Genomic DNA, 25,097 nt, shown 5'->3' with positions numbered 1-25,097 from the left:
TATTTCCAACTTGGGCAAAACGCTTTTATTTATATACAAAAATCACAAGTTAAGTATACATATATACTATTAACGTTCGACGCACGCATGAAGGGTTCGCACGCGCGTGTCGTTCTCGTTTCTTGCGTGCGGAGACGACGCGCGTGCATCGGAGCACGAGCATCTCTCTGCCTCGATGAACTGCTGAACAGTGCGCTTTATTTTTCATCTATACAAGGTAAGATAAAGAATCATCTCGGGAGTACATAGCTTATTATAGACCGGTGTCTCATGCCTTGTCTTCGTGTTACGTTTGTATCCTAGATTAATATACCACACTATATTTATTTTTATTTGTGTTTGCGTTTCGAAAGCTCGGGGTCGGTTCTGTCCATGGCAAGCTGGCTCGGAATCAGGTCACGTTTGAGGTAAAGTTGGGCTGATTAACCTGCAACAGAAGGGAGACTGTGAAGAACGCGGTGCCTGAAATATTTAACGTAGCCGCGTTGCAGAGAGTCGGTGGCATTACGGAAGCTAGTAATAATACAATTACAGAAAGACGCTTTATTATGTACACTTTGTGTATGTATAGACAAAGAAATCGTGACAGTAAGATACAAACTGATTTTGTAAATTAAATCGTTAATCTAAAGCTTCTAAAAAAAGCTAGCTTTAAAAGAAGTTAAATGCGAAACTTAAGATAAAATATAAAGTCCCTGGCTGGCAATACATACAATAAGACGTAAGTAATAAAATGAATCGAACAATCATCATAAAGAATGTAAGGCAAAGTAAAATCTAAAATGTGTTGATTTGTTTACCGCTTACGTCTTACTGCTTTTAAGTGTTGTTTTCGTGTGTCATAGTCTTAAGATAGTGGCAAGCGCGTGAAGAAATTTAGATTACAGGGACACTAACAATTACACTCCTGTCGTGACTCGTAACCTATCTTAAAGAGGATCCGTTTCTTTATAAATCGGGTTCTGAGCTGGACGTTTATTTATTAAGAAAATATGAAAGTCTTCCGACGTCAACAGCACGTATTCCCCCGTAAGCGAAATAACCAGATTTTACTCCGTAAAAGCGGTTAACGTGCGCCGAAATTGTTTTCGTTCCCAGTACACGGTCGCCACAAAGATATTTTCGGTTCACCGGTGCGCCCGTATTCGGGCCAATTTCAATTTCGAGTTCAGGACCAAAGTGAATTAAACGGTGCCACAGCGAGTCTCGGTGAGCTACTGCCAGCCGCCGAACTGCGATTGAGTAAACTGATTTATCCCCACCCCCTCTCCTCAATTGTTTGTCGGAAACAGAGGATGAGGCGTCGCTTAACGCACAGGGAAATTTAAATGGCTGCTTGATCAAAACGGGCTGCAGGGAGAAACGACGATCGGAATAGTCCGACATAAATCAATTTCACGGCGGGATCTGCTGTGACTTTTTTGCCGTCCGGCTTATCCCCCGAAAGTCGTGTGTCTTCCGTCGTGCGGTAATTCGGTTATTTCGGTCAACCGTTTTCCTTTACGCAGAAGAATCGCACGGCGGAATTTTAGCGAGCGAAACAAAAAAAGAAAAACCGCGCTGTTTAATCGTCCACTCCAGACGAAGGCGCTTCTTTCAATTACGAAATTAATTAAACCTCCGGTTGAGACACAAAGAAACTTCATTTCTGCCGTGCGGCGCGATGCGGTTACGCGAGTGATATCCCTCGAGGGGTAGAAACGCTGTTTCAAACACCGTGCCTTTTGAAGTCACACGCTTGATTATTAATCTCCCCTAATTGTATTCTCGACCTCGCGATAAATCTTGTACATTGATTCCGTGCGAGCATGTTTCGCAATTTCGCATATTTCTCACAATGAACGAAAAAGTTGTATTTGCTTTTGCTTTTGAAACTGAAAAAAATCTCATTCTAAAAAAATTCTATTTAGCTGTTTAATGTGAAATTAAATCGTGATTAGATATTAAGAAAAAAATTTTGTTTAATATTTACGAGTCTCGAAGTGTCATTTTTGTGTCAAACCGACGGATGTATCATTGTCTTTTTTGTGTTAATCTCATAATTTAGACACTGACGCGAACACGAGTTCAGGATTCTTCATTATTTAACGATACGACGATTCTCACCTCTTCCTGGTGGTCTCTGACCGCCATCGTCTTCCTCGGGGTGAGCGGCGTTCCATTCCAGCGCCCTTTGGATTTCCGGTGGAATAGGCGGCGCCGTGGGGATGTGGGAGCCCTGCACTTGGAAACCATTCTCGTCCGCTACCCAATTGATGCTGACCTGTTGGCCGTCTGGTGCCACATACTGATCCGAGCCCTGCGAGACTACTGGTGTCTCTTGTTCCACTTGTTTTGGCTCGCCTCTTTCCTGATGGCTGATCCCATTGCTCGTCTCAAAGCTGCGGAATAAACGACATGTGACATAGTAATAAACAACACCAGACAAATGTTTTTATTTAAACTTTAGGAATTATGTAAGTAGCGGTGAAATCGTGATGTTAAAAAAAATCATTCTCTGTGTGTGTGGAACATGCGATAAGTTTGTTTATTATACAATCTCTTTCGTATGTCACATCAGCTGTTCGCGAATCCCGTTATTATCTGTCTTCTATCATTTAAGTTAACGTGCGATCTTTTTTTCAGAGAGTCTATTCAACGGATTTTATTCTTGAAGTATTTAAATCACTTGTAAAACGACGATATTATCACATCAAATCGATACAGTTTTTCGGTAGGTTCGCTCTCGATGTCTAATTATAGTAATAATAGCTTTTGTTGCGTATAATAATTTATGTGAATGTCATTTCTGTAAAACTTGAGAATTTTGATAAATTTAACTTATTAGATTCAACTGCGACTCGTTACGTATTTATCTTTCCGCATAAACTGGTCCGCTTCTTTCAGTATCTATAGTTACAGTTTTTGTGCGGCTTTAACAGGTACACGTAAGAGAGTTATATGTAAGAGAAATTTAAAAAGAATGAAAAACAAAGTTTAAAAAGCGAAAAGAAATAGGAACACAAATCTAAGATTTTTTATTATTTGTATGTTGTTACATAAAATTTAAAAAATTAAGTAATAATCAATAAAATTTAATATAAAAAATACATAATAAAACAATAATAAAATTTGAAATATTTTATTGTATTAAATATTTTAAAATAAATAAAATATATTATAAATTGTAGAAAAGTTTATGATTATAAATAATAATATATACATATATGTAAGTAATAAAGTAATTGTTATTATTAAAAATAAACTAAAAAATTTCATTTTTTTAATATAATAAAAAATAACTTTAGTAATATAAATAATCTATTGAAGTGTATATCTTTACTGCTGAAAGACAAGATATTCATCGAATGCAGTTCATAATTTGACAGCTCAATTAGAATGACAGACGAGAACAAACCAAATTTCTGCTGTCATCAGCGATCGTTTCAGCGATCGATTGATGAATGCATTCACAATTCGTATGTAGATGCAAAAGACGTCATGCGGCCTCGGATGGTATTAGATGGTACGAAAAAGAGAAACGATAGGAGGAGATGAGTCCTCGGCACAGTAGCAAATGCTCCCACTCGCGCATAACAATGAAGTTATGCAGAAGGCAGATTGTCGTGGGCAACAATTGGCAGCGCGCCGATAAACTAGTGTCATCAGATATCTGATGTATGCAGGTACCTGTCGACCATCTCCGTATCGATTGTCTTCCTCGTATGCGGTCGGTAGGCGAAAAGGATTTGAATATTTGCGTGGGTCGCGTGGAATGTTCACGTTACAAAAGAAATTTTCGCGAAGTCACTGATTCACTAATGACGGCGGATTCGTCGATGATGGCACGATTTTTTAAATGATGAAGAGAAAATTTTTAACTCGTTCATCTCTCGTCACTTTGCTATGTTGATTGAGTATGTTCATACTCAATTAAATAAAGCATTATTCCTTTTAATAATTAGTAAAGTATTTCTCTTTTAAATTGTTTTCCGACAGTGTTCTAATAAAATTGTTTAAACGGAGACTTAGGGGAAAGTTATGGAATGCGTACCACTTAAGTAATTTTTTATTATACATTAGTATTTTCCATTTGGTATTGATTTATACTCAAATAAACATTGTAACTTGATGTTTCTGGTATCTATTATTTAACCAATAACAAATAAATTTGTTATAAGTTTTTCTATAGTTTTTTTATAACATGCTGCTAAAAAAAATACGATTTAGATAACTGGACGCCTAAATTGTATTGTAAGAAAATTCTCAAAAATTTGAGTTAAAAAAGTATTTGCCATTTTCTGTTCCAAACAGTACTTTTTGAGATGTAAAGGTTTAAAATTATAAGGTCTAAAACTAATTATAGATTATGATTAAATAGCTGTCTGTCCGCGTAAGTCATGCGTAGGTAGTGTTAATGATCGCACGTGGTGTCTCATGGACAAACAGCTATTTAACTGTAATTTGTCATTAGCCAGTTTTAAATCTTTTTTTTTCTGAACACATAAAAATTTAAAATAAAATGATATAATTACATTATTATCAGCTACACAAATTGATCATAAATTATCATCAAGCAGTTGTATCCGACTTTTTGAAGTGCTTTTAGCATGCGCAAAACAAGATGTAATCTATTAAATTTTTGTCTATGTTACTCATTTATCATTCATTTCGTAACTTTATTATTAAATGTTGTCTATATTAAGTAATAATATAAAATAATAAGATAATTTAGGCAACCGGTACGCCGTCAGCAACTTTCCCCTATTAAAGTTCCATTAAAGTGTGTATCAAAAATGTCATAACTTACTTATTGACATAGTTGCCGTCAAAGTTGACTTCGAGCTGCTGAGATGTAATTACCGCATCTTTTTCCGAGCCACCTACTGGTCCTCTTTGGGGTGCGCTCAATGTGCCTGTCGTACAAAGTACGACCGCCACCAACACCTGTCAACAATCATTTCATATATCAATCGTCCAATAATACTTTAAATTTGCGAAATCAAAATTATTGAGTTCTAAGGTCGAATATTTTACAAAATTAAAAAGAATTCGCATTCGCATTCGCAGGTGTATATAAGCGAGATAAAGTGACGCTACGAAATTCACAGCTAGAACTCACGGAATTTCAACTCGCATTTCGTGAGTGTGAAAAATCTAGCTGCTGTTAGCACGCTGCGCGAATAATGTCGCTTTAATGCCCCAATATTGACCGAACTGTAAACGTGCGAGGTTCGTGGTTTTATTATCGCGTTGAACGAGTAATCCCCACGGTTCCCCAATCATGACACCCCGCAACGAAAATCGTGGGATTTTTGCCAGGAACAAATGGAAATGGAAAAAAAAGTTATATAAAAAGTAATTATAACGTTCAGCGCAGAGCACATAATTTCCAGCAATATGATTAGACAGCGAAATATTTCGCAGGTCCCTTCCAATTTCCTGGGTGTGAAAATGATCGACGATAGTCGAGATCGAGTCCCGGCGTGTTTTCGAGTTTTCGCGTATTGTGAGAATATACGGGGACGATCCGCGGACAATAGTGTGACAGTGCTCGACATCGCCAAACCTTTTGGCTTGCTCGAATATTCATAGAATTCGTGAAAGTACACGAGAGAACTAGGTCGACCGTGCATGCGCACGTGTTGTATACGTGTGCGGGGCACGGTTGCAAAGGGCAACTGAGGACGATAATGCTTAGAAACTGCACGGCACGGTTACATCAGTTTCAAATGACATTATGAAATACAGCGTGTAATGACAGGACGAAAGTGGTGCTGAGCAACGCGCCCGTTTTTCTCATGAACGCGCGGAGTGAACGTATAATTTCATTCACGAACTTCATCAGGCTTTAATCCAGCCGCGGCGGGGGAGAGGAGGCAAGGAGTGAAGATCAGAAATCATCGTGTTACAAATGTCAACGGGTTTTAATTTGTTCCCCGCTTCTTCGCTACTTTACTTTTTTTTTAGAAAACTAAAACAGAATTTGTAATTAAAAAATTTACAACTATAAAATACACATGTTGCGATATTTTATTACGCAAAATTGTCTAAGCGCCCTAAAAACTTTAAAATGGAATACTTATATTTTGACGACAACTGCTAAATTTAATTGCTAAATCTATGATTGAAATGTTACGATACTCCTTATTAAAACATGATATGCAAAATTATCGTGTTACAAATGTCAACGAGTTTCAATTTGTTCGCCGCTTTTTCGATGCTTTACTTAATAAAAACGTAAAACAGAATTTATAATTAAAAAATTTACAAAATTTAAAAAATTGCATGTATTACAATATTCTTATGCAAAATTGTTTAAAAACTTTAAAATAGAGTATTTACGTTATAACTGTAATACTATAAAATGGAGTACTTATTTTGACAAGAGTTGCTAAATCTATAAACACAAAAAAAATTTTACTTTATAAAACTCCTTGTTAAAATATGATAATATTTGTATTATTTATTTTATTCTGAAATTCATTGTCTTTAACTAATTGTAAGTAAGAAAGAGCGCCAACTACGAGCAAAGTTACAAGTCGAAATAATAATTCTGTATGTAATTTTAGTTTAAATACATTTGATTCATTGTTTTTTTACATATATGTGTAAAATAATCCATTTATGAGGAAATATAATGGAGCAAACTATATAATCGTTTTTGCACGCTAGATATTGTTTTTCCTGCGCGCTCGAAGCAGATTCGCTAATTTCAAACTCTCCCAGTTAATTCCAATTAATAATAGTTAGCTTTGCGGATTTCGGCCGTGCAAGCCAGATTTTTGAATTTCAATTTAAACACACGCGAATGTCACGCGATGAAACGCGCATCACAGGATCGTTTCGATTGATTTCCCGTTAATCGAGCAACGAGCGATTAAAGAGCAAAGCTCGTTGGATTAACGAAGCTGTCATATGCAATTTACAATAGTCCATGATTTTCGTGCAGCATCGCTCGCGTTAATCAAGCGATAGAAAATCACCGGTGCATTCGCGAGTAATATAAGCAGGGGGAAAGATTATCGATCCTTCTCAGTCACCACAATTTTCGTAATATTTTATCGAAGACCGTTCATTCAAATCTATAAAGTTATAATCGATCCTCTTTTTTTTTTCGTCCGTCTCCGAGGGAAATCAAGATTGAATTTGAGATTAGGGTCCTTTGCAAGTATCTCGGAGGGATAATTAAAACCGCTATCCACAGGAGTTTCGTAAAATAAAGCTTAATCCTTCCACATTTTCCATCCCCCAATCGAGGAAGATCGATACTTTCGACGAGTACAGCGGAATGAGTCTGCTTTTGCGGCCACGAACTTTCGTCGAGAAAACTACTTATGCAAACGTGCTTATATCGAGAATCGACATTTGCTTTCCCGTTAACCGGCCAACCGGAGAACTGCTAATTGCCTCTCGATACACGTAATTTCGAGGGAGGCAGAAGGTCGACGTTGTTAATGATCGTTACGGTGCATCCCGAGGCGCTGCCAGGCTCGCGCAAGATCATCTTCTCTTTTTCTTCCTTTTTTTTCCTCTCTTTTCGACCGGTTGCGCGAATGCCGCTGGATTGTTTCACGCCTCGCGCTCACGTAATGATTATCTCGGCAAACGAATCGTTATCTGAAATGCTAATTGATCGGCAACGCATCCGTTATTAAGCGATCGGGAAAACGACAGAGCGCGGAAAATCTCTGTGGTTAAAAGCAAGACGCGGCGAGAATGATCGTAACAATGACGACGTCGTCGTGTTGAAGCACCAGTTATGCGCAACGTGTAATAACGCGACGAATTATGAAAGCGGGAGAGGAACGAAGGCAGCTTCTTGCCTTCTCTGACATAAAGTCACAGAATCGCGCAAGAAATGCACGCTCGTTCGAAAGAGCGGCCGATGTTGAGTGCCTCGTCGACCGATTTAAGCGTTCAACGACAAGATCGTTTGCGAGATCGATAACCGCTCTCTCGATGTCGTTTATCATTCGATAGCAAACGTCGAAGTTATGTATATCATGTACGAAGCGAATTCAAGATGAAAATCGAGCACTCCTCTCGTATAGGTTTTCTAACGTAGCTGTAAATAGAATTCCGTTCGAATCTTTTTCATCGACGAGACAGATTCGAGGAGCAAAACGCCTCTCAAACTTTCCACTCACGTGTGAAAATTTCGTATAAATATCTGCTTGAATTTTATATGAAAATCGAAGAGCATATCGGAATCTCGCGTTTGCCCCTCAGGGCGAGATATTTAAGATTGCTAACAATGTTGATCTTTACAGTGTGCTTGATTACGTACGTAACGACAGTAATCAGGATTTGCCTTTCGTAAGCGTGCGGCGTGGATGACGCTGTAATTTGAAAATAATCTCGCGGTGTAGCCGATTGTGTTACGCGATGGTAATGAAATATGATTAGTGAGATATGAGACGGTGATTTTTCTGTGGCGCGTCGCCTTCATTGAAGATTACCGCGGAAATCGATATGCCTTTACTCGATGAGCTGACATTGAGAAATCCGATTTCAATGACGTTCTCCACGCCATACGGGAACATACGGATATGCGCTTCCGCTGCATAACGTATTAAATGCGTATCCGCCTTGAAAAATCTGCACACTGTGCACGCACGTGTATTGTTAGCATGTAACTGGAAATTCCAAGGTATCGTGTTAAATATTTTTTTTGGGGAGCCGCTCTGGAAAATTTCATAATTTACGACTAATATAAAACATATCCAGTGTGTGCAGTGCATTCAAATACAATTTTTCACTTTTGTTTATTATTAAGATAATTACATTTATTATTAAAATAATTATACTTATTATTAATATGTTTATATTTATATTTTAATTATTACATCTTTTTAGATAAAATTATTTTGAGAAATGTAAAATTTAATTTTTTCTTTGTTAATAAATTGCTAATTAATGTTTATTTTCTACGGCTTTTTCATAAAAATCTCTCGTGTATGAATATTTTTTTGCATTTACTCAACGTATATTTTAATAAATTTGAAAACGTAATACACCGTCTAATTTTAAACAAATCTCACAACGTATTAAAGTAATCATGATTAACCAATAATGAACCGTGCAAGTAGTGGCTGTCGAGTCATTTCTTTTTCTTGATGGCAGAGACCGTAATGTACATACGCGTACCGAAACTCCAAGAATACTTACGCCGGCAATTATCATTTGTGAAGAAAAAGGTGTCGCCAAGAAGGCGTTGTGTGATGTAACGTCTGTCAAGTGTCCCATTTGTTACAATGCAATTATATATTCACAATTCTGCATTTATTCGGCATGCGTGCGCCACATATTACATCACACTTTGTGAAAGATACCTCAAATAGCTGTTGAATTATTATTACGTCGCTTGACGATACCCAGTGTAGTCTTACAATTTACAGTGTTACGAAGCAATCCTTTCAAGTCAAATAAGAGAAAGAAACTTGTATTCGGTCAAGAGATAAGGATCTTGGTGTTTAATAATATTCCGCGATGTAATTTTTTTAATTTTAATGTTTCTAAATACATTTTTTAGTTTTATAAACTGTGCGTCGATTCGATTTATCGGATTTGAATTGCAATCTGATTAAACTAAAGCTGATAACATCACAAATTATATTAATTTACGTCAATTTAATAATGCTATATGCATTTTAAAACAAAGAATAAGTGATGTAAAGGTGGCTATTGGGAACATTAAAGTCTCAGTATAAGACAGAACCATCAGGAGTAACATGGAATTGCGAATTAGACGGCGAAGAGGCAACGACTTGCAAAAGAATGAAGAAACCGTAAAAAGATGTACGCGCGACAGATGACATAATGAGGTGATGTACCGCACATCGCAATGTGACAAATATATTTTTAACTACTTTCTTATTTTAGATGAATCTTTTGTAACGTACGGTATTTAATTCAATCGGCTTTAACGTATGCAAAATTACTGGAGGAGGGCACTGACGCCAATAATTACTCATTATTCCATATCATATCCGACCAAACCCGACTGTCTGATTCTAATTTTAGATGTTTTCAGGCGTCATATAATCCCGCGTCAGACAGAATCAAATTTGGGCATTAAACGCAAGATAAGAATATGATCTGTATCTCGATCGGGCGGAAATTCGCAAAACGTATTTTAACACTTGTCCCTATTTTCGAGCGCAGAAACGTTGTATTGAATTTTGAAACTTCTCCCCGCGTAACAAAATTTCTGTATCTTCAAACTGAAGAGGTAATAATATTCCAGTAGCGACGCGAGAAAGAGAGAAAGAATGAGAGACGGGTGAGAAGAGAAAGAGAAAGGAAGAAAAAGAAACGCACGCATTTTCTGAAATGCGACTTATATGAGACGCACGGCGCATTTTCGAATGTAATGCAGCGATCCCCGGGTTTTAAGAAATTTTTCTCTCTCTCCGACGCACGATCCGTCCTCGTGCGCGATACGGCGCATACATATTACATATACATCGCACACCCGATACGTCGCTCTTTACTTGATAGCGCGCACGGCGTATTTCATATTTACTAATATACGAGAGCCCGCGGAGCTGGAAAAATTGCCGAAGTCGCGCAAAGTTTATCGGTTCGTTTCCGCGAACGACTCTACTCGTGAAAAATTCCGCTGATATCGAATGCGCGAGCCGAGGAGAGGATCGTTTAAATTTATTCCTCCGAACGACGAGCACGGGCGAGACGCGAAGAGAGGAAAAAAATAGGAAACACACACGGTAGTCTCTTTCTTATAATAGGGAGTTTTTGCAATATCGTTTATCCAGATACGGTGAACGTTAAGGTCAGGCTATCTTCTTCTTAACAAATAATTCAGAAAAGGATAACATGACTTTAGCGTTCACCGTATCTGAATTCACATTGTTGCGAAAACTCCCTAATAATTCGCCAAAAGAGCGATTTAACGTTCTCTATTTACCGATAAGCTTGCGATTCGCGTGCAATGAAATCTTGTTACACTAATCGTTCGCGGATGTGTGACGTCTTTTTAGATTACGAATTATTGACTGTGCATTATGATTTGCTTTGAAAATATTAAAAGAAAACACACATTTACATGGAGCAAAAAATCGCTTAAAAAAACGTTTAGAATTTTTAAGCACCTCTTTGAACTCTATTACGTCGTTTTAAGGAGATATCAAGTTTTAACAAGAAGACAAGAGATACTTTCCTCGTATCAATAATATGCGATATTCGTCTTTTCTTATCGTCTTGGAAATAGTATATGAACGCGTCATTCAATTTTTTTTCCTGAGCGATATAAGTTATAGCTACAAGATACGTGCAACATTTTTAAATTTAGCTACGTAGAACGTGCGATTTTTACGCATCTTTTTGAAATATTGCAAATTTTTTAAGCAGATATCAAGCTTTAACGAGAAAACAAGAGATTTTTTTAAATTTATAATACTTGATATCCGCCTTCATTTATTGCTCTAAAAACCAATTCTTTTTCCCGAGAGATGCAAGTTATAAGATACGCGAAACATTTTTAAGCTTAGCTATATGTTATAGCTCATTAATATCAATTAATTAATAATCGATAGTTTATCGCGACCAGACTTAACCCGATTGTAAAACGATATCTTGTCGGAGCGTCGTTAATTATATGAGATACATAAAGTGAAAGATGTGCAATGAAAATTGCGCAACCCTTGGTCGTCACGCCAAAATGTCATCCCATATCGCCGTCAACAAATCGCGCGTGAGTTCGAAGTCGTCTAGTCTAGTCTGGTCCGACACACACACGTCGCGACTTAAACTAATCTCATGACTGCAGGACGTCTCTTCTCACCCGAGGGACCTGACATTCGTCGTTACCTAACGTCGCCTCGCGGACGCGTTTTCGCGTAAGATAGATGAGTCGAAATTTTCGAGGCAAAAGTTCCCTCATGTTCTCTCTCTCTCTCTCTCTCTCTCTCTCTCTCTTTCTCTCTGCCTTTCTCTCCCGTTTCTCTCATTTGCACTCCCTACGTATTCTCGCGAAGGAAGGGCCCGCTCGCGACAACGATATTGGACCCAACTCGCGGCACTCGGCGAGTAATATGCGCGTACCTACCTTAATAGTATACATAATCTCTCTGTCACACAGGCACCGAGACGATGAAGAGGAGCTTTGCCTGAGATGCAGATGGGTTGGTGGTAATACTTGTGCTTCTTCGTCAGACGCTTCGGCTCTTTATATACGCGACGGTGCCAACGTGGTGCAGTGAAAGGGGTCATCCCTGCCCTCTCTTCACAATACACTTCTTCTTCTGACCAGTGCATCTTCGGAAAAATGCTTGATGGGATGAATCAAGAGTGGAGACTCCGTACGTTTTTTTCCATCTTCCTCTTCATCCGCTCCCTCTTCTCCTCTAAGCTTGTTGATCCCCACCTCCCGCCCCCTCCGCATGTCGCGCGCACGTGAACGGTTTAGATCGATACCGGTATGGTTTTTGATGATCGGACATCCGGCCTATATTCTCCAAAAAGAGAGAGAGACAGGAAGAAGGCGAAACGTAAAATAATTACAATCGTGAACTTGAATTTTTCACCATAAGTTAAATTACATTAATTTGAAAAATACATTATTCTGTAGAAACAATATAGAAACGTAAACCATATCGTAAGTGTATTATATCCGAAACATCGCAGTTGGGACTTTTTAAGGCGCTTTACATCATAATTATTTGAAATAATTTTATGCGTAGACATAATAGGGAAACGTAATCTAATTTTTTTTGTAAAAAAAATATCAGACGACCAGACTGACACTTTATGCATAAAAAATCTCAGTTATTAGAAACATAGTCTCATCGTAAATCGATATCTCTTCCGCGGAAATAGTGTTGAACTTGCGCGTGCGATTGTACAATCGCGATTCCGCGAAGTGGAGCAAAGCGCATTGCGCCTGAGATACGCGTAGGGACGGCAATGTCTAGGTCGATTACGGCTACATCGGCGTAGCGTCGCGTCGTGGAAGCGATTTCCTCGCGCCATTCATAACGCCACGACACGTAGCGCGATAGCACGTCAGGATAATACATGCACGCGGGAAGCGCATACTTTATGCGCGCGTGTCTAGTCGCTGATAAGCCGCTTGTTGAATTCCACCTACAAATGATAATCCTAACACGGTCGGCACGTATATTTCTTCGCGTATATATTTTGTGTTTACCTGTTTCTTTATGTATTGTTGTCTTTATGTATACACACATGTATTTACAAACGATTTTGATAACAATCACCGTAACGTATTGTACGTATTTATATGTATATACTCCATCTATTTTATTCTATTTATTTGTTAATTAAACTTTAGTTTTTTTTTCTTACAAATTCAAACATTATATCCTTATATATATATATAATATTTATAAGAAATTCTTGTATATAAAGTATTAGAGAAAGAATAAGGCTGATATTAATTGAGTGAGAAGATAATTGTCATAAAGTATTAAATAATTTATGAAATAATAACTTATATATGTAAAATATATATAAGTTGTAATTTCTTATACAGAGATTTTACATATATATAAGTTATTACTTACATAAATTACTTAAGACTTTATATGTAGTTATTACTTATCAGGTTATTACTTATAAGTTGCTTATATAAAGATATAATGTTTAAATTTGGAAGAAGCAAATTTAGGTAAAATTTAATTAACAGATTCCCTACAAATAAAATAGACGAGATATATAAACACCTACAATACGTTACAGTGATTGTTATCAAAATTGTTTGTTAAATACACAATTTGCAACAGTAATAGAAATATAATATAAATACAAACATCACATATAACATTTTTCTGTTTCTATTATTGTTGTAAATTATACCTTCCTCGTGCGTCTACTACAAAATTAATAACAAACACTTTCAGGTAGTGATTCTTTCTCTGATGTATGTACACATACATATAAATGAAGTTTTCGTATGGTCGACGATTGAGTTTTGAGGTTGAATTTATGACATCATTATTGTGTTGAAAGAGAGTACGGCAATAACAGCTTGCCGTTTTCAGGAATGGCAGAAATCGAAAGATTATTACGCAGTACTGCATGTCGCGCTTCAACGCGCGCGTGTCAATATATTCTTGGAAATCGGAATCTTCACAGCTCCGTTGTACGGATGCGGCCGTTTACGTATAAAATGTTTCCCGTTTCTTTCTTAATGTAATGTAAACTCATCCAATGTTGAACCACGCGTTGACCTTTGCGATCGCTATCGGCTACTTTCGACTTTTACAATTATCACTAGATCGTAAATACGTGAGTGAATTATTAAAAGAAGCAGAATTAGAAAAAACGACAAATCGCAAAGAATTGCTAACTGTTCGCATAACAATTCGCTGAAATTAACCACGATCGTTTTGTTTTGCGATAAAATCGTAATATCGTTATTGCTTGTTTGTTCTGAATTAAAAAACAATTTCAATAATTATTATTACAAATATAACACACTTCAAGATATATAAAAAATTTTTTATATGAAATATAAAAACTTTTTCTTCCTGTTAAAAATTGTAAAAATTTTCTGAACAAGGTAATTTAGTTAACTCATTTATTAAACATTATTAAAGTTACGATATATATATATATATATTATGCAATAAATACAAAAAGCTTGCAATAAATTATATTCACGATATGAAACTTTCTCGCATCCTTTTACTCTAAAAAACTTTTTGAAAAAGAAAAAGTATACGCCAAGTACATGAAAAAAGTATCAAATATTGCATCGTTTCTAAAATAAAAAATGTTTTTTTATATTTCTATATTTCAAATTTTTTAAATGTTTTTTTATATTTTATGTATTAAATATAATATTTATTTTATTATGCTTTTCTTATGTTTATTTTTTTATAAAGAATCAATAAATCTGTCTCTCAGTTTTGACATGAAGACAGTTGACTTCAAAACCGTCCGTTCAACCCTGACATTTGCCGTCGACGCTCCAAAAAGAGTTTCGTGATTTACAATTTTCGCGAACTGCCAGCGGTTTTATTAGTTGCAATTCGTTTTTACCGTACCTGTGTGCACGGTCCTTGAAACGAATTACGTTGATCGTTACGCGACGCATTCCTTATGATCTTTCCAGCTGCGTCTCGAGAAGCCGCAATCTCGCGATCGCGAGCGAGGGGTGGCTATTCGATTCCCGAATGTGCAATCTGCCCGACTTTTATTGTTCGTATAATTAGACATCTTTACGTTACTTATACAATAGCCGCGCCCCTTTCACCTGAGAATTTGCGGGATTTTGTCCGCTGTCGCTTTTGACATTTTCATAACGACGCGAAGGACCAAGAATGAGCGACTCATTGATCGTCGTGAACTTCTCGCGCGCTATTTAATTCTTTATTCGAATTGGTCCAGTTCTTTTTCCTGATAGCGTTGTAACGACTGGAGCAGAAAGTCATAAGGAGACAAAGAGAGAGAAACAAAGTTTAAATTTAAAACTGTTGCTTGCGCGAGAACGTAATTGAGCAGAAGTTTCTTATACTATTGGGAAATATACCTGGTTTTATTTCCACGCTTATTAAAATTAGATTACGCTGGAGTTTCACTTATCTAACAGTCACGGAAAAAACACACGGGACTAACTCTCTTCAAATTTTAAGAACCGCAGGGATCGCCAATTTCGTTGCTGCAACACGGAGGTTACTACGTTCCCTCGGAGAGCTGCTACAGCTGGCTTATCAGTCATGTGTCGAGTGGCATCGAACCATCGGTTTCGCGGGTACACGCAACAAGCGGATAACGTCGAAACAACCGACACGCCCGCAGATATTGTGCAGCGTATCAAAGCAAGTACCCTAGCAATACCGCGCGCGCTTTGCGTAATTTCCACTCATTCAGTGCCACGAGGCCCAGAATGAACGCCTCCGCCGTACCAGCCTTGGTATACTACGTGTTCTTATCATTTTTCGTAATCTCGCATGAATAATTAACGTGTATACGGAACGGCGTTTTACTTTTTTTGCACGGCGTCTACATTACTAGAAGTCAAAGGAGCAATGGTATCCCTTGAATTAAATAACATTTTGTTACTTTTAACTTTTATGTGTGTCTCTCAAAATGTAAATTAATCCATTTCTATTTATAATTTAACACTTCGAGAGGTTCTGTTGTAAGTAAATAATGAACTAAATTAAATATTGAGTTAAATTGAGTCAAATTTAATAACACTTCTTGAGCTAAATTGTTTTAATTAAATTAATTATAGGCTGCATTTGCATCAGGAGACATATGCGCAACGTGACCTACACCGTCACCCAAGGAAAATCTAGCCATCAACTGTTTACACCGTGAGTAGGGTTGTCAGGTCTAATATCAACATTTCTAGGACATGTCTAAGACGATAATTGATCAATAAATTATTAAAGTATTTAAATCTCGTATCAATGTTTCATATATACTATGATGTACTGTGATCATTTTTTTTTGTGCTAATGCTTTAAACTAAAATAACTTTTTTTTAAGATAGAAAGACGATTCGAGAATTAGGATGCATTTTGAAAGTTTTTTCTGATTATTTAGTAAAAAAAAGAGAACTGCATATCCTATTTTGATTCGCCTTTTTATCTTCAAAAATATAAAAATTACTTTAGTTTAAAAAAAATAATGACAATATACCAGTGATGCCAGAACGCACAAAGCACAACACAATGTTGTAGACATATAAATCTTTAATATAAGTATCTCGACGGTTGCAATCACGAGAAGTGGCCTAAAAATATGAGATGAATTCTGAGCTTTTGTTAAAATTACATATTTCCAGAACAGGAAACTTCAATTATTCGATACGGGATCAGTCGACGAATTCCTTTTTTCCGGAAAGCCCGGGCACCTGGCAACCCTAAATTCATAAGCAACTTAAAGTATTTTTATGGACTCAGCACCGTTTCATATTATGTCTTTAGCTATTGTGCCTTTATCACAGCGAGAAAATTAGTTTTCTTATATAGTAAAAAAAATTAGCAAGCTTTTAAATCAAGTAATACGCGTTTACCGAATAGGTGGCCTATTTTAAGTCAAATCACCAAAAACCGAGACCTGACCTAAAGCCAAATTAGGTCACCTACCAAATGTTTACTATAAGCAGTTAATCTAAATAATTAAAAATTAAGTTTGGACTAGGGCGCAGCCTAAATGCATGGAGTAAACGTATCCGTAACACAACATACCAAGTAGGAGCAATGACGACCTATAGAAATGATTAAAAATAACTCAAATTAAAAAAATCAATGAATATAATTTGACATTATGAATATAATAATATAGTTGACTGCTTAACGATAAGATCGTTCACCTCGCCCTTCGAACGGAGGTAACCCTCGAGAAGCCCGAGCGAGACGGTGCGACGCAATCCCTTTTATTAATCTTCATGTCGAACGTACCTTTCTCGCGAGCCTCCACGGCCATACACCGACATTTACGTCGTGTCATTCGTGTGACGCGGCATCGCGAGGATACCGCGCGTGATCTCTCTCGGAAGGCGATTTGTCCGAGCGCGCTGAGACAGGATCTGCCTTTAAGGCTTGAAAGGATTTGTTCTTCAAGTTGCGCGCGTGGCGATTGTCCCGCCTCGTTCTTATCAGACCTGCTTGTATCAACATCGACGATCTTGTCCACGTGGAGGATAGAATGTCATGGGCGAAACCGAGTGGTTCACAACAGAAGAAGAGTGAATGGAGCTTTCAAAATTGGAAGATTAATAGATCTTTCCTTTATATCTACGTTGACCAAGAAAAATTGTGTGTGACATAGCCTTTTCAGAGTAACAAGATTAGAAGATCAATACCCTATCGCTATCAGTGAATGATGTTTCATCGAATCTTCATTCGGTGCCAATGGCGATGAGCAAACGATTGAAATAGTTATCCTCTGGTCTCAATCGGTTTCATCTCGCCGACACATTTCAATCGCGAAGGCGCGCTGGGAATGCGGACGATTGAGACATAAATCCCGCTGAAAAATTCTAATTAAGATTGCACCCGACTGTTTAAATCGTCGAGCATTCCTGTTCCGTCGGGGATGCTGGTAAGAAAAACGAGAAATAAATCGAGATCTCCCAAAGGAAAGGTATGCGCGAGAATGATCCTTACTATTTAATAAACTCGCGAATACGAGTAAAGCTCAACCGTGCATTGTGCAGGTTCTCCAAAATGGATATTCGCACAAGTCACGTTTTGTATATAATGTACGTACATGTATATAATGTTAGCAGACAGAAACCTAAGATGCATCGTGAATTAATAAGTAATCTTTTTTGTAACAACATCGGATGAATCATTTTTGTATTTCAAAATCAGAGATTTTGTTTACTGAATAACCCATTTATTTATCCTATTTCTTTATATGTGCTTTATATATGCTTACAAAAATATATATTTTTTGTGTTTTACGATTTGTTTATATACAGTTGGAGATAACTAATAAAATGAATTAAAACCGTTATAGTACTGATATAGGCCAGTATTCATAATCGATCCTTATATATTTGAGACTGTCTTAAGTACAATCTTAAGACGTCATAAACTAATCAGAGGGCTGCATTAGCGTTTTAAGACATTACGTAAGACGGTCTTGAAATAAGAACCGACTACGAAACCGGCCATAATTGGATAACTCTAAGTACACACGATTAGGTCATTCTTGTCCTGCGCATTCCTTTTCTTTGAAGTACTATTATAGGAACATCAAGTAATTTTTTTATAATCAAGTAATTATACCAAATAAGTTATTACATTTATACACAATTTTTTAAATACGCAACTTTACAAATATTTTTCAATGATATTGAAGTATATAAGAATTAATTAATAATTTTTATATACTTGTAAAAGTGACGAAAATTAATTCAGAACACGGATAATGTATAATAAAGAACCGGAAAAATCTATTAAAAATTAATAACGCTTTCCTCGATTTGTAAATATACATTTGTAAAACATTTAAACTTTTTATAAATATTTCATCCTTTCAAAAATATAAATGCATAAAATATTTATTGTATATTTTCTACTTTTTTTTTTACATATTCTCATGTTTCATAAAAATTTGTAAAAATTAAATTATTTTTTATTTTTCCTGAGTTTATTTAGGGAAACCTTCGCGTAATAAAAATTATTTAATAACCGATTTAATAACTGATCCCAACTAAAATTCAAAACGCTAATAATACATGCATGTTCACACGCAGATTATGTTAATCGCGGTATCAGTGTCAGCGATACAAAAATCCAACGGATAATGCGAGATCGCATTATCTGTTGGAGGAACTTTGGCAAGAATGTCGATGGAGGGAAAATGAAAGGCGTTCCTCGTAGGAGATGAGATGCGCCTCGTAGGAGACGAGATGCATAATCCAACGTGAAAAAACGTGTAGCTGTGGCGCGACCGTTGAAACATTTCAGGCCGACTCTACTATCGGCGCAACGTTTAAAGTCACAATTTGCATTCCGATGGGTGGTAGCCTCGTCGTCCCCCGTGGAATTACTCGGTTGTGACTGCACGCGCACACGCGAACAAATCGCCATGCCGCGAATCGAGAGGAGTCAGCTGAGGAGACGAGATGATCACGTAAGTCGCGCGTGTACCTACTTACAAGGGATATGTGTCGTGTGGGTATGTACACGCGTGTACGTACACGCATGTCATAGAATCGAGCTAATGAAGTGGCAGCCTCAATCTCGAGTTGCGGTTTGACTCTCGGAAAACCGAAACGCACAAATGAAGGAACGAGCGCACGAGGATATGCTATACTCTGGCAATCCGATCGTTATACGGAGTGCTCTTAACTTTAAGCCCGTCGAGCGCCGCGTCAATATTTGATACACGGACAAGCACGTGGTACGTGTTGGCGGTAGCTCTTTTTTCTTCTCTCTCTCTCTCTCTCTCTCTCTCTCTCTCTCTCTCTCTCTCTGAGAGAAATTACTTTTTTTTATATTATATAAATGCCAATGCTGACAAGATTCTTCACTCGTTGGCAATATGAATTATTACCACGGAAGAAGTAAAGAATTTTGTAAGAATTATTACCAAGGATATACGCCTTTGTTTCATCTCAAAGTTGTAGATTTCCCCATTGATTTGCAATGGAGCTCACCTTAACTAGGATGTTATAAACGGATATCTTCGGTATTTCGCTATAGGCTACAAATAGTAATATGCACTACGTAATATCATGTCAGTTAATTTTTCCATGACAAGGAAACACCTGCTACGAGTGAATAAAAAGAATTCGAGGTAAAGACGTTTTTCCACGTACGCGGCAGGCAAGACATTCGTGCTGGAATGCAGGAAGTCCGTCTTTTTAAATTACTGTCCAGGCAATGCCAGGTGATAAAACAGTAATGACAATTGAATTAATTAAATAAAGGTGTCTAGGAGATGTATGTCGCGAATGTATGCCTGCTTCCTTCTTCAACGATGAAAAGATGTCGATACCGGATTGCGTTATTAATAATTGCACGGACATACAGCCTCATCTTACAGCAATGACATCGTAATGCGGATGTTTCCGTTATCTAGACGTTTAATTGTTATTATAATAAAAATAAATTTTACAATATGGCAATGTATTATTATATAAAAAATAATAAAAAAATTATCCTCATAATCATCGTGAAAGCCTAAATGTACAATTTCAGTCATCCATTTTTACGTTAAAAAAGCGACTGGTTTAATTATTATATACGCAGGTAAATGCGTTTAATTTCTGCCTACGAAAAATATATTCATAGCTCAATGTATTTTACCAATGTAGATTGATTTAAATTTCTGTTTACCGTTTGATTTACCTATTCTAATTTCTAAAATTACATAGAAAGAATAAATTTGCCGAAGTATCTAAAAATTTATAATTTGTAATTTATCGTTCCCAAATTTTTAAAACTACATAGAAAGAATGAGTGATTTGCTGAAGTATCTATAAATAATTTTGTTGGAACATCAAAATAATTATGTAGAGTGCTCAAACTGATTGTTAAAATATCAAAATTTTTTGCAGCATTGCTTGAGCGCCCCACATAATTATTTCTATAGTCCAACAAAATTATTTTCAGATCTGTATCAAGTTAAATTGTTACATAATTTAGCAAAATCATCTTTTAGAAGAAAATAAAAAAATAATTAAACCAAGATGTTAGAGTTAATCTACGTTGGTAAAAATGGACATAATTTTCTTCTCTTGGAGAGACAGAATTTTCTGACAAATCCGCTAATCTATTGTGACAGATCGAAGCAATGTCCCATTATCGGAGGCGCGACATCGCAGAAAGGATCAACTATAGGAAAGTAAACCGGGATGAGGGTTCCGATCGAGGTACGCTCCTGATAATCGTGTGCAGGCGTATTACATGTAATACAAAACCGCAGGCACTTCGCAGGCGTGACGTAGCCGGGGCACCATAGAGGCCGCGTTACATGCCGCGGTGTCATAATGCGCGCGTCCTTTGGAGCGGCTTCTCGCGCGCGGCTTCTTGCGCAATCGCATTTAATAACGTCAGCCCCGGCGCGATTACCGTGCTCGCTGCAGCTCGCGCGGACACTTATGACAGTTTAACGGATTTTCACAGCAGAGCGAGTCGAATAAATTTCAGCTGGTGAATTTACACAAAAAATGTACACGACAACGTGTACGTTGCAACATTTGTCGTTGAATTAAGCCATGTCGCGCTCGATAGGGCCAACGATCAAGATTTTCTCTTCATGTCTCTTTTCTTTCACCTTTCTCGCGTGCATGCCTTCGTAATTATTTTAACACGTATATAATAGTACAGAAATAGTCGCGACCGAAGTGACGTCGACGGCTGGCCGGTTCACGACCGTCGCCACTCCTGCCACCTCGAGAAGCGCCTAATATAAGATGTTGCGCAACTCTCGACAAGCACGGTGTAATATAATCCTTGCAATTACCATTCACATCGGTTTTGATCGCTGAAAACTTTTTACGACGCAAAAGCCACTTCTCATCCGACGCGTAAAAGTGGAAGTCTGCGCTAGTAATTTTACCTGTTGGCCAACTCGTTAATTTTACTGCTTAGACAGGCACGTATCTCAGCCATACGTGTGAATCCTCCCACAAGTTATTTATGCACCAATTCATATGATAATTTATCATATGCTAGCTGGATGTTGTTTAAAATTTTCTGAAGAACGTTGAAAAGCGTATGTCATATTCTGCGACAAAACTTTGAGATTATTTCATAGAATGAATTTTAAATCGGTCGATTAAAATTAGAACATTTTTTAATCAACATACGGCCTTGACTATAAGTATAAAGTTGCACCCTCGATTTATTATATTTTCTTGGAAAAAAAACGGTAATAAAAGCTAAAGGAGAAATTGACGTAAACGTTCTATTTTAAAGAAAAAGAAATTAAAAAGCAGTTTTATTGAAAAATTGTTAATTCTCTCTTAGAGAGCTAATAAAATATTGAAATTATTTAAAAAATAAATATTGTTTTTTAACAAAACTGTTTTTAATTTATTTTTTCGTTCAAACAGTAGCACGTTTACGTCAATTTGTGGGGGATTGCTTTATTTATTTACTTATTTACTTATGGCCAAGGCTGCATTTCTTCAAACATCTGATATATGAAGTTAATTAAAGATGTTGATTCACGCTTCATGTTGCTTGCATTTTAAATTATTAGGATAAAAACTTCTCATAAGATAGATCGCTAAGATTATACGGTAAATCGAGAGAGAAATTTGCGTTTAAGAAACTGGTACATGTTCCGCCGAGTTCTCATAAACTACTTCGTCCCAGATTATTCGATTTATTTGACCGCTCTTGGACATTCGTTAAACGTCCTTCGTGTGAGTTACCCCAATGACGTAATCCTCGGTGATATTCGGTGTACATCGCGTACACCTGCCACGCGAGGGTTGAACCGGATCGGATATTTCATGAATGTCGGCCGAGATACATATGTATAAATAAACATGCCAGCCCTCGCTTTATCCACGCCGAGGCGACTTGATCGAAAAGCGAGAAGAGGTACAACCGCGTAAGGTGCTTTTAATAACTGGTTTGTGATATCCTGTTTACAGCTTATAGCTTCGGCATTAATATCTGATGCACTTTGCATGCAAGTGAATTATGTATTTTGTGTTTCTCCTTTCTAACACCTGCGATTTGATTCACTGCCCCTCTCGCTTATTATATTCCCCATCGACCGAATTTTTATCCGAAACTTTAATTAATTAAGCGTTTAATGTCCAGGAACAAGGATTTACCTGGAAAAGTTGATTGCTTAGTGAACAACCATCATTAACGAAGCACTACTTTACAAATACATAGATAAACGTGTTGAGGATATAATAATTTGATATATATATATAATTTTATTTTTTTTTTAGTTTACATTTCCATTAACAGCGTAGAAAAGATATACGTTATTTATCGCAAGTTATTTATCGAAGTAATAATCCTAATGCGTGCTCCTTTCTAATCCTTCGAGACAAGAATGTAAAGAGGCGGAATCTAACAGGGTTTTGCACAAAACAATATTTTCATAATAATTATTCAATATTTATAGAAGAAGATTGTAAACATCGCGTGATTTCGTTTACATTGTTTTTCCCATCCTTCAAGTCCCTGGCCATTATAATTTTAAAACATTTTTATTCTTTTATCAGCTAATTATAATTATACTTCATTTACATATGACAATACGCCGCGTCAGCTTAAAAAAATTAATAATTACACCGAGCTACAAATAATCGCACTTACAAATAATCACGCGATAATCATCATCGTGCGTCGATCATCATTTCCGAGATTTTAGATATGCCGGTTATATAAACGCGATTGTCAATTATTGCAGATCAAGCTGAAGTCCCGCCGATCGAAGGGATAACGAAGTGATATTTCATCCTCGCTCGGCTCTAAGCAGCAATTATCTCATAAATAACATCGACAGGCCGCTCGCCACGTGCACTCATTAGTAAACTTGACCCTGCCGTTATTACTTGCTTGTATTCGCATTATATTAAATTAAAGCGATTACTTGTTTACAAGAATTGTTTACCGCAGACGGACGTGTACGTTTGTTGATTTTCAACCGAACGAATAATTGCGAATACATAATCGTTGGATATTTATTCTAGCAGAACGGTGTGTAAACCGAATTTCGGAAAACAAATGTAATTAAACAAATCTGTCGATACTCGATGCAATGCTATTTCAGCAAAATTATAACAAAATTCTCTCTCTCTCTCTCTCTCTCCCTCTCTCCCTCTCTCTCCCCCCTTCTCCCTCCCCCTTCTCTCTCTCCTCTGTTATTCCTTTTCGATTATTTTCATAATTCTTCATTTTTACTGTTTTCATTTTTGTTTCATGTTGTCTTATTTTGTATTCTTTGTTATCGATTTTTTACTTTCTTTTTCATTTGTCATTTTTTATGTTTTTAGAAAGCTTGACCTAGAATATTAATAAACACCTCCATCCATCCATCTATAATATCTATCTATATTTATCTATATATTTATCTCTCAACGAGAGAATAAATGATTGTTAAATAACTCCGTATCATATTTCACAAACGTTATCGCAAATTAATCTGCTAAAAATTAAAATGTCACATATAGCTATTCACATTTATTCATCTCAAAAGATTATACATCTACTAAAACAAAGTTGCAGTACCTCTTGCAACGTTTTCTTTTCATACTTACGAGCAATTAGATCACTAATCGATTAAAGGTAGGATACGACCGCGAGTGACATGCGAAAAAAAGAATGCCGCTAAATCTTTGTTCAACTGGAAGGCTGCGCGGCGCAAAGATGGGTCAACCTTTCGCCTTGCGATTATGTAAGGCCTCGGACTGACTGACCTTTAGGTTCGTTCATGGCATGCGGCATTTACGTAATTTACCGATTACGATGTATTAGAGTCTGGCTTGAGTTGCGCCTGGAGAAGAGTTCTCCTTCTAACGCCGATATATTTTCAAACGTGCACCAGATTACACCACATGTTTATCTTTCGAATTAAGTACAAGAATATTACATATATTATATTATATACTATATGTATGTACATCTGTAATCTATATATATATAATTTAGATATGCGATGTGCGTGCATATATATTATATTACGTATAT

At 36.8% G+C, this 25,097-nt stretch overlaps 1 protein-coding gene across 2 annotated transcripts; it reads right to left on the bottom strand.

The window, feature by feature from the left end:
• Nucleotides 1–10: 10 nt before the first annotated feature.
• Nucleotides 11–12,154, bottom strand: CPR14 (cuticular protein 14). 2 transcript variants are annotated; one of them, XM_018510670.1, is made up of 4 exons: nucleotides 12,050–12,152; nucleotides 4,790–4,926; nucleotides 2,107–2,381; nucleotides 11–427 (listed from the first exon to the last, which is right to left on the bottom strand). In XM_018510670.1, exons 1-4 carry the CDS (start codon nucleotides 12,062–12,064, stop codon nucleotides 423–425), a joined length of 432 nt encoding a protein of 143 aa, XP_018366172.1. In that variant the 5' UTR covers nucleotides 12,065–12,152; the 3' UTR covers nucleotides 11–422. The 2 variants fall into 2 exon arrangements, with proteins under 2 accessions (XP_018366172.1, XP_018366171.1); XM_018510669.1 differs by lacking the exon at nucleotides 11–427 and having other exon boundaries at nucleotides 2,066–2,381; nucleotides 12,050–12,154.
• Nucleotides 12,155–25,097: the final 12,943 nt, after the last annotated feature.

Source organism: Trachymyrmex cornetzi, unplaced genomic scaffold (assembly GCF_001594075.2).
Source record: "Trachymyrmex cornetzi isolate Tcor2-1 unplaced genomic scaffold, Tcor1.1 scaffold346, whole genome shotgun sequence".
Taxonomy (NCBI): Eukaryota; Metazoa; Arthropoda; class Insecta; order Hymenoptera; family Formicidae; genus Trachymyrmex; species Trachymyrmex cornetzi.
The sequence above is the reverse complement of the archived record's forward strand: the minus strand, read 5'-3'. Positions and strand labels throughout refer to the sequence as shown.

Coding starts and splice junctions, on each gene's coding strand:
- CPR14 (XM_018510669.1), bottom strand. Junction 2,382..4,789: donor GACGGCAACTATGTCAATAA/GTAAGTTATGAC, acceptor TTTATTCCGCAG/CTTTGAGACGAGCAATGGGA.